The sequence below is a fragment of the Tigriopus californicus genome, chromosome 3 (assembly GCF_007210705.1).
Source record: "Tigriopus californicus strain San Diego chromosome 3, Tcal_SD_v2.1, whole genome shotgun sequence".
In the NCBI taxonomy this organism is placed as follows: Eukaryota; Metazoa; Arthropoda; class Copepoda; order Harpacticoida; family Harpacticidae; genus Tigriopus; species Tigriopus californicus.
In genome coordinates this window covers 10,881,601-10,894,979 of record NC_081442.1, presented here as the reverse complement: position 1 = coordinate 10,894,979, position 13,379 = coordinate 10,881,601, and the positions used below count along the sequence as shown (strand labels likewise).

Genomic DNA, 13,379 nt, shown 5'->3' with positions numbered 1-13,379 from the left:
AGCGAACGTTAATTTACTTTTGCCGCTGAAATATTTTAAAATATTTTAATTTGTGAAATTATTTCACAATCGAAATACTCGCATTGACATTATTAGGTATGAATGCATAGGAAAAAAGACGGATACATAAATAACAGAGGCCAATTCTTTTTATTTACAAAACGAAGGGAGGCATTTGAAAATAGTCCTTTCCGATGGTGAATTTGTTCAAATATAAATTTCAAACATATATCACCCCACTATGCTGTCAAAGTTTTGTCAGTCATTGACATAATTTTGCTCCCATTTTTGTGTATTTCTTTTTCAAGTTTCACAATTTTGGTCACCCTTGACTTTATAGAAATGCAATGTCGGAAACGCGGAATGCAAAGGTCAGCGTTAACCATTGATTGTAAATCTACACTACTTGCTCTATTTATGGCGTCATCCGTAAGCCTTGACTTTTTTAGTGTCACATGACGGCATCGCTTTATCAATGGTGATGAGAATGTATCTGATAAGTGATAACCTTGTTATCACTTGCAAGGCCGTTGGGCAATGATCAACAATCAGTTTGAAGATTCGAAATGAATCAGGGAACATTTTGGCGCATTTTTACATTCCTTGTTGGTTTTGGAAACTTGGATTTAGTTGAAACTGATCAAAGTGAAAGTTGCCAACTTAATGAGCATGTGTTCCTCAACTTTGATAACACCACCGACCAATTATGGGTGGCATGGAATGGCACAATTTCTACAAGTTTGAATTGTACCTTTCACCTTTCCGAGGACTCATCGACAGTGTTAACTCTGGCCAAACTTGAAACGGCCAGTAACCCGTCGGCCCCGGCCAATTTTTCTGATTGTATGAATCGAAAAGAAAAAATCGTTTTAGAACAACCTCCTCCTTTGAATGAACAAATCTGCATTACCGGAGTTAGGCAGACTTACTGTGAAAAATGGAACAATTGTCATCCAGATGGCAAAGGTCCACAAAACGTGTTCAACTTGATGAATTCTAGGTAAGAGGTTACTCAATGAACTGTATTCGAATCACTTTCAGGTTATCTCACGTATGCACATTGACGAAACGTCGACGGACTTTTTTGTGTGAACGTCAATGGAAATGGTGAACCAGGGAGGGTAGTCCTTTTCTAGCCATATTGGGTCGGCAAAAGAAAAAACAACAACTAGTGATTGAATTTTGACACGAACTTCTACAAATATGGAGTGTGAACGATCTTCCCGACAAATCGGCCTGCTCTTGGTCATAGCTACTAATACTCTGAGCCACTTTTTGAATTGAAATAATAAAATGAAAAACGTGGATCTCTTCATTTAAAGGGAGACCATTATCACATGAATCAAGGAGCTGGTGTAGCCAAGCAGGCTAATAGACAGCGTGAACAGGGCAAAAATCTTCTCCCCAGGTGTCGTGGGTTCAAACCCAGGCAGCGGAAGCAATCCTTAAAACTGCGGGATTCCAATCCCAGTAGTGGTAAGGAAATCCGCAAAAATATTGGTGATTCGTTTCAAAATTTGTTTTCATAAGCTTATGTTGTTGACCAAGAGCAGTCCGAAAAATTGAATCTTATGTATTAGTGTTTACTACATAACTTTCAACCTGTCTCCTGAGTCCCCTCCCTTTACATAGTTCTCATAGTTTTGTGCTCAAATGTGGCCAAGTTCATCTATTCAACAAGATCTTTTGGTTGTATGATGTGCCTATTTAGAATGAAGTGAACGATTTAGGATATAAGAAATGTTTGCTTCCATTCGCAGTCCACATCTCTAGAAGTCTGTGTGGATTTGGTAACGCTGTTGATCAGACGTCACCAACAGATAAGAAAGATTGATAGCTTTATCCTTTGACTTGCACAAAAGACACGTTCGAATTTGAAGATAGTGCTTAAAAAGATTTCGACACAAAAGCCACTTTACAAGTAGGCCAGAAAATTCTGCTGTAATTCTAAAGCATTCTTTTACTTACTGCTGTACATTTCACACTTTCCGCTCTTTTGCAACTCAAATGAGAGAAGACGTGGGGTTTGCGCAGTTTCCTTGTATGATAGAGGTTGTTGGTTTGATTCCCGTTCCTGACCTTCTCAAGGAAATCTTAAGACTCTAACCACTTTCGCATATGAAGAACCAACCTGACATGACAAAACACTGCCTACGTGAAAATCACAAGGAGGGTGTAATGGCTGGATTGCTTGCCGGGTCTGCTCTTTAACCCTAGCAAGCCAAATCCAAAAACATATTGGCTCAATCAGAACCATTTAGCTGAGTGAAATTTTGTCTTCTATTTTGTCATCCCTGTTACTTACGCGTATCATAATTATTTTACTTGATTGGATTGAGTTCAATAAGATTTCTTTTCTTAGAGATCTGTTGGAAATGAGAAACGGGAAGACATTATTTTGCCATAGATCATGGATACAATATTATAAGGAGAGAAATAAAAAAGAGATGACAGTGATAAAATAACGAAACCAACTTCAATAGACCTTTTCAAATTGGCGTCATCAATTTACGAAGTTATCATCATCTACCGTTCAAAGGACGGGTTTCTTGAAAAGTGGCTTGCTTAAAATAGCAAATTTGGCACCATTTCGAACGAATTTGCCATTCAATTCCATTAAATGTGATCAAGGAATGAATATGGTAACATATGATTTCACTTGTTTAATAAGCACTAGACCTTTGCCATTGATGCATTTGACACATTAATTGATTCTTTTTGGAATTTATGTAGCATTTCAGACATGAGGGTCTTCAGTGGGCGCTAGCCTGGAGAAAAAAGGGAGGAGAGACGCCCTCCAATATTTTGGCTTCATTCCTCTTTGAACGCCTTATTCTCTTTGGATTTGACCCACCACTTCCTGTAAATCAGAGCTTGACGCTTAGATGGCGCGACAATTGCACCATCATAACTGCGCCATTGCAGCCAGGTTTATTTTTTTCTTTTTTGGCTTGGTTTACAAAACTACGAATTACACCAAACACTTTCATTTTGTTGGGTTGTATAACGCAGCTCACTCAAAATAACTCGATTATTGAAAATTCAATGGGCGGATGTTGCAAGTTGACGGTGACGTGTGACTTAGTTCTCCCTCCCAAAAGTACTCAAAATCAGGGTGCCGGACCACAAATTATCCTTGAATTTCCTTCACGTGACATGCCTTAGTGATACTCTACCTTTTGTAACTAGGAAGCAAAAAGCATAGGCATTTTCTGACCTTGGCAGAATATGATGTACAAGTGTATTTCCACACGAAAACTCAGTTCTAAATGTTCAACAATTGAATTTGAGTCCTCATTTCTAACTTGGAATCTTTTTTTTCTTTTTGGTTTGGTCTTTCACGGGCTTTTCTAAACTCTACAGGGAATGTAATCCCCCAGTACTGTTTAAATGAAAGGTTATAATCGTTATAATTCGTCTATTTTTTACCTTCCAATCTTTATCTGTTATTTGGTCTGGAATTTGAGTTGGCAGACCGAGCTAGCCCTTGAATGTAGGGTTGATCTGGAATGCTACCTAAACATTGGTCCAAGTCCGACTTGAAAGATGCTACCGGATCAACAAGGCCTACGTATTCCTTACGGATATTAGAGGGAAGCAAATTAAACAATCAAGGAGCCCGAGAAAGAAGAAAAGTGGACGTCATCTTTCGAACTAGCCTGGATTCTTGAGTGCTTGAAGGTGCTCTCAATACGCGCATTAAGCCTCTCCGGTCACTAGAATTGACCCTAAATCCTGGGTTGGGGCAATACTAATGGATGCCCTTGAAGACGTACAGTATCAGATACCTTTCGTACTTTTTCTGAATACTTTATCGTCCCAACCATTCTAATCTCTCACAATACGAGAGCTCTCTCAATCCTGTAATATTCCTTGTGAAACATCTTTGGACTTGTTCGATCTTTTGCAAACCTGCTGAACTTATTGGAGCCCAAATATGTGAAGCATATTCAAGCTGTGGCTGGACAATCGACTTGCACAGAGTTAGCATCGTGATACTATCTCTGGACTTAAACGTGCGATATATCTGACCACACATTTGAAAAGCCTTACCCATCTTCTACTGGATATGATCATCGAACTTTCCATTATTTTGGAGGACTACACTTAGATCTTTCATAGATGAGACCTGTTCAATATCTTCACCTCCATTATCTACGAGTGGAGTATTTAAAGGAGTTGACCCAAAGGTCATTGATAGCGCCAAATTACTCTCAGTAACCCAAGAGTAGATTCTTTCTTGGTCCTTTGCAAGGCTAGTGGAATCTTGGCTATTCCTACTATAGAAACTAACTTCGTATTGTCAACATAAGAAGAGAGACTGGCAGTAATTCTAAGCTTTTGAATGTCACTAAGGAAACCCTCAACCTTAACAATTTGCTTCCTATCCTGAATGAAGGTTCTTAATATATCCAATTGAGAACCTTGCCTTGGATCCCAATGTCATGAAGTCTATCAAGCAAAAGGCCATGATCTACTTATCAAAGGCCTTGGCAAAGTCGAGATAAACTACATCAACTGATTCATGGCCTGCTCTAAATGCTCAATCAGTTGGTTAACCGTGTCAAAATGTGCTCGGAAGCCATGCTGGCTAGAAGGAAGGACTTCATTAACTTCAAGAAACTCAACAAGTATGAACTTCATGCTCTTCTCAAACACCTTCGCAATATTTAAAGTGAGAGAAATCGGCCTGTAGTTAATGGGGAGCGACTTAATTCCCCTGTAAAAATTGGAACAACGTGAGCAAATTTTAGTGAAGATGGAAACTTGCCCTGATCCAAGATGCATTCTTGATTTTTTCAATTTTTTTTGTTTGTTTTTTCACAGGCTTTTCTGACTGCTACAAGGAATGTCCACAGTATTTTTTAAATGAAAGGTTTTAATTCGTCTATTTATTACCTTTCAAGCTTGACATGATATTTGGTTTACCAACGAATTTGAGTTGACGGACCCAGCTAGTCCTTGAATATAGAAATGAAATAATTTCGCCCTCTTCTAATATAATTAAAACACATTCATTCATTTTTACGCATAACCTGTCTGTTGTTCTGATGCGTGCACACGGTGTTCAAAAAGCCTCTCAAGTTTCCAGAGAAATTACCAAACACAAATTGGCATTTTTCTACCTCAAAAAGTCATAGGGAACAACTTTACTTTTATTGTTTTATGGAATTCTAGTCCACATAAAAACCTTACCTACCTAAAATCATTATAAAAACAAAAATTTCAAAAACCTACTCAATGTAAATTTGGAGCACACTTAGTTAGCTCTTGAATGTAATTTACGATATCATACGGGTATTTCACCGCGACTTAGTTGTATCTGATTTAGTGGTCCAAATTTCATCGTTTTTAGCCCCAAAATGCCCCGGTTATATGTCAATTCAATTTCCCAAAGATATAATATCGATTTTCATTATCACAAAAATGAAAGATTATTTTTCCATTTCTTGCATAATTTTAAAGTAACTTAAAACCTTGTAGAACCATATCTAAAACCCTCAAAAAAGCAGACTTTTTAAAATTCATTTTTAAAAGCGTCCAAGGTACATTTAGTTGAGTGGTCACTAAAACTTTCACAAATATGAATGAAGCCTTAATGAAGCTATTTTCAATCAGTTTCAACAAAGTCTTCAAGAAATGACGTAGTCTATAACATTGTTTGTTTTATGTACTGTCTTCAGAATTCAAGTGAATGCATAACTAACTGTACACATGATGATTGTAAAACACATTTTCAAAGATTACACTTTTAGCGTGATTTAAGTGCCATTATATAGCATTTTTACCTATTGTGAGACTATGTAAGAAGAGAAAAAATAATCTTTTGTATTTGCGATATTGAAAATTGATATTGATTCTTTCGGAAATTGAATTAACATATAACCGAGGCATTTTGGGGCTAAAAACGATAAAATTTGGACCACTAAATTCCATGTAACTAAGAAGCGGTGAAATAGATGATATCATAATTTATATTCAAGAGCTAACTAAATGTGGTCCCAACCTACATTGGGTAGGTTTTTGAAAATTTTGGTTTTTATTGTTTTTAGGTTTGTAAGTTTTTTATGTGGGCTAGAATTTCATAAAGCAATAAAATCAAAAATTGTTCCTCATGATTTTCTGAGGGAGAAAAATGCCAAGATATGCTTGGGAATTTCCATCAAAAGTTTAAAGGATATTTTTACCAGTGTACAGGTTTGGCTATAGTATAAAATTACTTTGATTATGTCATGGACTGAATATCAAACTTATATGTTACGTTATGGCTACAAACAAGACAATTTTATATGCACAGTGCACTTGTATGTCATTGAATTTCTGACTTAAAACACAACCTCTCTTTCATCATTCCTTAGTTTGGTGCACGTGGTCTTGGGGGAATTCAATTCTAACCTAAAATTGCATCTCATTCCAAGTTGCAAAAAGGAATCCACTTCATTTGAGGCAGATCCATTTTGCGCGGAAGCCCATAAGCTCTCATCGTGTTCTTACGCAATAAATCAAGAGACTGAGCAGAATGATTATTGGATTGAAAGGTATTGTGTATTCAAAAAGCTGTATTCAATAATTTTATGTTTCTTAGAACTAGAAAAGCTTGCAATGTATTGCTTCGTGCCCTGACAATTAAAGAAAGAATCCTCCATAAAATATTGAAAAAAGCCATTCACTAATTTTATGCAATGGACCGTATTGTAAGGTTTGAAACAACGATCGAAGTGTTTATTATGTAAAATTGATTTTATAGATAAACTGATTTTTTAAAGAGAGTTGTTATATTAGGTTTAAACAACCACTGAAAACGACAATGTGAGGTTATTGGAAAAGAACTTTCAATATTCAGGTTGGTCAATAAATGATAAAAGATTCGAGCTTGTACAATTTGCATGATCCATCAATACCAATGAAATTTTTAAACAAGGTACAAAACTAAATATTGAATATGTTTTGCTTATAGCGAGTTCTTTTGTGATCTTGTCCCCAATTGTCCTCATCNCATTATATAGCATTTTTAGCTATTGTGAGACAATGTAAGAAGAGAAAAAATAATCTTTTGTATTTGCGATATTGAAAATTGATATTGATTCTTTCGGAAATTGAATTAACATATAACCGGGGCATTTTGGGGCTAAAAGCGATGAAATTTGGACCACTAAATTCCATGTAACTAAGAAGCAGTGAAATAGATATCATAATTTATATTCAAGAGCTAACTAAATGTGGTCCTAACCTAATGTTTTTAGGTATGTAAGTTTTTTATGTGGGCTAGAATTCCATAGAACAATAAAATCAAAATTGTTCCTCATGATTTTCTGAGGGAGAAAAATGCCAAGATATGCTTGGGAATTTCCATCAAAACTTTAAAGGGTATTTTCACCACTGTGTGCAGGTTTGGTTGTAGTATAAAATTACTTTGATTATGTCATGGACTGAATATCAAACTTATATGTTACGTTATGGCTACCAACAAGATAATTTTATATGCACAGCGCACTTGTAGGTCATTGAATTTCTGACTCAAAACTCAACCTCTCTTTCATTATTCCTTAGTTTGGTGCACGTGGTCTTGGGGGAATTCAATTCTGACCTAAAATTGCTTCTCATTCCAAGTTGCAAAAAGGAATCCACTTCATTTGAGGCAGATCCATTTTGCGCGGAAGCCCAGAAGCTCTTATCGTGTTCTTACGCAGTAAATCAAGAGACTGAGCAGAATGATTATTGGATTGAAAGGTATTGAACATTCAAAAAGCTGTATTCAATAATTTTATGTTTGTTAGAACTAGAAAAGCTTGCAATGTATTGCTTCGTTCCCTGACAATTAAAGAAAGAATCCTCCATAAAATATTGAAAAAAGTCATTCACTAATTTTATGCAATGGACCGTATTGTAAGCTTTGAAACAACGATTGAAGTGTTTAGTATGTAAAATTGATTTTATAGATAAACTGATTTTTTAAAGAGAGTTGTTATATTAGGTTTCAACAACCACTGAAAACGACAATGTGAGGTTATTGGAAAATAACTTTCAATATTCAGGTTGGTCAATAAATGATAAAAGATTCGAGCTTGTACAATTTGCATGACCCATCAATACCAATGAAATTTTTAAACAAGGCACAAAACTAAATATTGAATATGTTTTGCTTATAGCGAGTTCTTTTGTGATCTTGTCCCCAATTGTCCTCATCACCATTCTCACCATGATGGTTTCTACATTGACGAATCTCTTTGTCTTCCATCCCAAATTCTCCTCGTTGTGGGTCTGGGATCCATGATATTCTTCGCAATAGTAATGGCCCTCGTCTCTTGTTGCTACATCAAGAAAACCAATCTTTCTCGGAATAGTGCTGTGATAAAGCTCATGATGGGCTTCATTATCTTCTCTGGCATCTTTTTTGGAATGTCTTTTGGTTTGAACCCCCTTCCAGAAGAGACCATCAACAGTTGGAACTATAATCAAGCTATATCAGCCTTCTCATTCATGGGTCTTGCCGCAGCCCTTTCCCTGATGTTCCTGGTTTTGGGAGGATATTTGTTAGCCTTCATCAAATTCTCTTCTCCCACCACAATAGCTTCACAACATACCCCTGTGGTTCCTACACAGCCTGAAAGAACTGCACCCGAAGAAACCTCGCCATTTCCTGATGTTTCAATTTCCAATCCACCTTATAATCCACCTTATAATCCACACTTCTGGAATCTGCAGCCAAGACCGGGAAATGGTTCCCTAGAACAAGATGATGGTGCACCGTCCTATTCGAGTGTCATGAAGGCGGAATTGAAGCCAAGTTCCCTGGACAAAATGGAAAAGCTGGACGTTGATGGGGAGCCTTTACCACCTGATTACAATGTTGCTATTAATCTATGATTCAGTAGTTACATACTTATTTGGTCTGAACATTTATTGAAACAGCTGAAATGTCATATTACTTTACTTGAATGATTTTAGGAACATATGTTTTGGGAGAGAGGAATCAAATTGCGCGTTCATTATCGCATAACCAAGGCAGCTTGGCCCTTATTTCCACAGGATTGCAAACCACTTAAAACAGATTTTCTTATTTTATTTAGTGTGTACATGGAACTGAGGAGACTACAAGAAGAAAGAATAACACAAGGATCACATTTAGGGTGTCAAACCGATTTATTTTCGTTTAGGACCACATAATTCGTCAAAAACGCTCCCACTTTGCCACAACCAAGATGCAGATTTTTAGCAGACCAAATTGGCCAAATCCAGGGAAGAAGGCAGTGCGGTACCAAATTTTTGGGCATTTTGATGAGGGATAATTGACACAAACGTCACAGACAGCCTACACCCGGCATAGACTGATTTTGTCATTTATTTCAATTTGCCGCTTGTTGAAGTAGAGTATTCCGATATTGAGCCAAGATACTAACTCGTACAGTAGCAGAACTATACCAGTAATGATATTTTTTTTTTAATTTTGTGGCACAAGACTTGATAAATCAAAATTGTATAAGGAATGATTTTGAAGGCTAAGCTGAAATATTTTTTTTTAAAACACCAGCCGCAAAAAGCGTGTCATGGGCAGTTTGGCTGTTCTACGCCACTGGGACTAGTTTGGACTAGAGGGTCAGAGAAACGACACTCAAGAGGTTTCTGAGATCTTTTTGGCTCCCTCGCGTCTGGTTGGTGTGTGCGATGGGGAGTAGAATAAAGTAGAGTAGTACTTAGTAGTAGTACTCTAAAGTAGAGCTTTGAACACATTTAGTTACGTGATTCTCAAAATCAAGTTCCGAATTGAGGGAGCCAGTCAGTTGATGGATCGTTTGTCTGCTTTGGTTGAAACTGACCAACGCAAGAGAGGTCGATCAGCCAGACACCCTGCTGCCCAACGACCAAAATGTGTTTAGAGCAAAGTCTCAACCGGCTCCGTTGGAGTGACTTTTCTCTGCCCTTTAGTTTGGACCGTTACTTGTTATTAGCTTTTTCAGCGTTACCAAAGAAGCCTGGAACACGATAGTTACAGGTTTGAAGTTCTTGAATTGATATTTTTTGAATGAAATATGCACCTAGGCGCCTATGCTTTGATTCAAACCTATTATTCATGATTGAGGCCATGGTAGAGGAGAAAAATACAAAAGAGCGTTAACGGTCAAAACTAGTCCCAGCCACCTTACACTGCCCAAACGGCCATGACAAGCTTTGTGCCGCTGGCGATAACTAGATATTGGAAACACCCAACCCTTTTAAAGCTTCACTTGATTATTGGATCTGATTAGGGACCCTGGATGCAGAGACCCGCGAGGTTGAGTATACGTCATCAAATTCGAGCGATCTGATTGGATGCCAATTGTCAACGAACATGGGCTTTGTTTGGAAACCTTCCCAACAGGGAGTCAGTCATTTCCAAAAAGACCTAACATGTTGGTATTGCATAAGAAGGCAAAGCTTTGAATGATTTATGACAAATTTGATTCACATTGGGTTCAACCAACATATTCTACAGTATTAAAGTGTCTTTTGCCGTTAGAATTGCATATTTATGGTATTTCTCAATAAAATATAGTTGTCACGCTGATTTCTCGCATGCCGACAGGATCAATTTGGACTAAAACACTTGAAAATAGAAAGTACAACCATATTCAACGCATTAGATTGTAAAATGTAAAGGACTTGTTTCTTGAGAGACTTGCAAAGAGTGTGCATGCCCTAATGTTGATTTGAATAAAGGAATGAAATATTTCTGCAATCTAATCTTATAAAATAATGGGTTCAGAAAGTATTTTGAAAGCAACAAAACTATTTTTAATAATCTAAAATACCATATCCATGAATCAGCTTGTCTTTGAGTAAAATTTCGCAGTGTCCTTGAAAAAAATATTCAATGGTGCTTGTCATGACAGTACTCTTCCTTATCTAGCGCATCAATTCGAAATATGTTTGGAAACCTTTTAGTTCATCTGATGGCTTATTTTTTCGAAGTGGAGCCACTTGTCAAACCTCGCGCGTCTCTGACTAGGGTCTCTAACTTAACCTAACCTGACCTAACCTAACCTTTCGGTTGCAAGGGCCTGGGGGCCCCTAGGCCGCGGTGCAAGCCTGCGGCAGCTCGGTTGCAAGGGCCTCGAAAACAGCGGCAGATTAGAGCTTAATTCTGCAATGAAAAAAAAAGGAAATGCAATAAATCATTTTAGAACAGACCGGACTGATTGCCGAAACCTGGATTTTCAAGACTCAGTCTTTAGGTGGCTAAACATCAGAAGGTTACCAATCTCCTTTGGAGTAAAATCGGATGATTCGTGGTATGGTGTTAGGTTTTTCAATAATCCCTTTTCATGAAAACTGGAGATTCAATCTGATCAAATCATTCTCTGAGTTAGGGGGTAGGATTTCAGAAGCGACAAAGAGCGGCCCTTAATTTCTTTCCACCCTGTAGAGACCCTGATCAGAGACGCGCGAGGTTTGATAAGTGGCTCCACTTCGAAAAAGTAAGCGATCAGATGAACTAAAAAGTTTCCAAACAGATTTCGAATTGATGCGCTAGATAAGAAAGAGTACTGTCATGACAAGCACCATTGAATATTTTTTTCAAGGACACTGCGAAATTTTACTCAAAGACAAGCTGATTCATGGATATGGTATTTTAGATTATTAAAAATAGTTTTGTTGCTTTCAAAAATACTTTCTGAACCCATTATTTTTATAGATTAGATTGCAGACAATTTTATTCCTTTATTCAAATCAACATTAGGGCATGCACACTCTTTGCAAGTCTCTCAAGAAACAAGTCCTTTACATTTTACAATCTAATGCGTTGAATATGGTTGTACTTTCTATTTTCAAGTGTTTAGTCCAAATTGATCTGTCGGCATGCGAGAAATCAGCGTGACAACTATATTTTATTGAGAAATACCATAAAATATGCAATTCTAACGGCAAAAGACACTTTAATACTGTAGAATATGTTGGTTGAACCCAATGTGAATCAAATTTGTCATAAATCATTCAAAGCTTGCCTTCTTATGCAATACCAACATGTTAGGTCTTTTTGGAAATGACTGACTCCCTGTTTGGAAGGTTTCCAAACAAAGCCCATGTTCGTTGACAATTGGCATCCAATCAGATCGCTCGAATTTGATGACGTATACTCAACCTCGCGGGTCTCTGCATCCAGGGTCCCTAATCAGATCCAATAATCAAGTGAAGCTTTAAAAGGGTTGGGTGTTTCCAATATCTAGTTATCGCCAGCGGCACAAAGCTTTGTCATGGCCGTTTGGGCAGTGTAAGGTGGCTGGGACTAGTTTTGACCGTTAACGCTCTTTTGTATTTTTCTCCTCTACCATGGCCTCAATCATGAATAATAGGTTTGAATCAAAGCATAGGCGCCTAGGTGCATATTTCATTCAAAAAAATATCAATTCAAGAACTTCAAACCTGTAACTATCGTGTTCCAGGCTTCTTTGGTAACGCTGAAAAAGCTTAATAACAAGTAACGGTCCAAACTAAAGGGCAGAGAAAAGTCACTCCAACGGAGCCGGTTGAGACTTTGCTCTAAACACATTTTGGTCGTTGGCAGCAGGGTGTCTGGCTGATCGACCTCTCTTGCGTTGGTCAGTTTCAACCAAAGCAGACAAACGATCCATCAACTGACTGGCTCCCTCAATTCGGAACTTGATTTTGAGAATCACGTAACTAAATGTGTTCAAAGCTCTACTTTAGAGTACTACTACTAAGTACTACTCTACTTTATTCTACTCCCCATCGCACACACCAACCAGACGCGAGGGAGCCAAAAAGATCTCAGAAACCTCTTGAGTGTCGTTTCTCTGACCCTCTAGTCCAAACTAGTCCCAGTGGCGTAGAACAGCCAAACTGCCCATGACACGCTTTTTGCGGCTGGTGTTTTAAAAAAAAAATATTTCAGCTTAGCCTTCAAAATCATTCCTTATACAATTTGATTTATCAAGTCTTGTGCCACAAAATTAAAAAAAAAAAATATCATTTCTGGTATAGTTCTGCTACTGTACGAGTTAGTATCTTGGCTCAATATCGGAATACTCTACTTCAACAAGCGGCAAATTGAAATAAATGACAGAATCAGTCTATGCCGGGTGTAGGCTGTCTGTGACGTTTGTGTCAATTATCCCTCATCAAAATGCCCAAAAATTTGGTACCGCACTGCCTTCTTCCCTGGATTTGGCCAATTTGGTCTCCTAAAAATCTGCATCTTGGTTGTGGCAAAGTGGGAGCGTTTTTGACGAATTATGTGGTCCTAAACGAAAATAAATCGGTTTGACACCCTAAATGTGATCCTTGTGTTATTCTTTCTTCTTGTAGCTTCCTCAGTTCCATGTACACACTAAATAAAATAAGAAAATCTGTTTTAAGTGTTTGCAAATCTCTCTCTCTTT

General features: G+C 37.6%; 1 protein-coding gene across 3 annotated transcripts; it reads left to right on the top strand.

Moving 5' to 3' along the window:
• The first annotated feature begins 493 nt into the window (after positions 1-493).
• On the top strand, positions 494-9,129 carry LOC131878382 (uncharacterized). 3 transcript variants are annotated; one of them, XM_059224330.1, is made up of 3 exons: positions 494-1,000; positions 7,552-7,731; positions 8,151-9,129. In XM_059224330.1, the coding sequence occupies exons 1-3, from the start codon at positions 567-569 to the stop codon at positions 8,866-8,868; spliced, it is 1,332 nt and encodes a 443-aa protein (XP_059080313.1). In that variant the 5' UTR covers positions 494-566; the 3' UTR covers positions 8,869-9,129. The 3 variants fall into 3 exon arrangements, with proteins under 3 accessions (XP_059080313.1, XP_059080315.1, XP_059080316.1); XM_059224332.1 differs by lacking the exon at positions 7,552-7,731 and adding an exon at positions 6,360-6,539; XM_059224333.1 differs by lacking the exon at positions 7,552-7,731.
• The last annotated feature ends 4,250 nt before the right edge of the window (positions 9,130-13,379 follow it).

Coding starts and splice junctions, on each gene's coding strand:
- LOC131878382 (XM_059224330.1), top strand. CDS start 567: ATGAATCAGGGAACATTTTGGCGCATTTTTACATTCCTTGTTGGTTTT. Junction 1,001..7,551: donor TTCAACTTGATGAATTCTAG/GTAAGAGGTTAC, acceptor ATTATTCCTTAG/TTTGGTGCACGTGGTCTTGG. Junction 7,732..8,150: donor AATGATTATTGGATTGAAAG/GTATTGAACATT, acceptor TTTTGCTTATAG/CGAGTTCTTTTGTGATCTTG.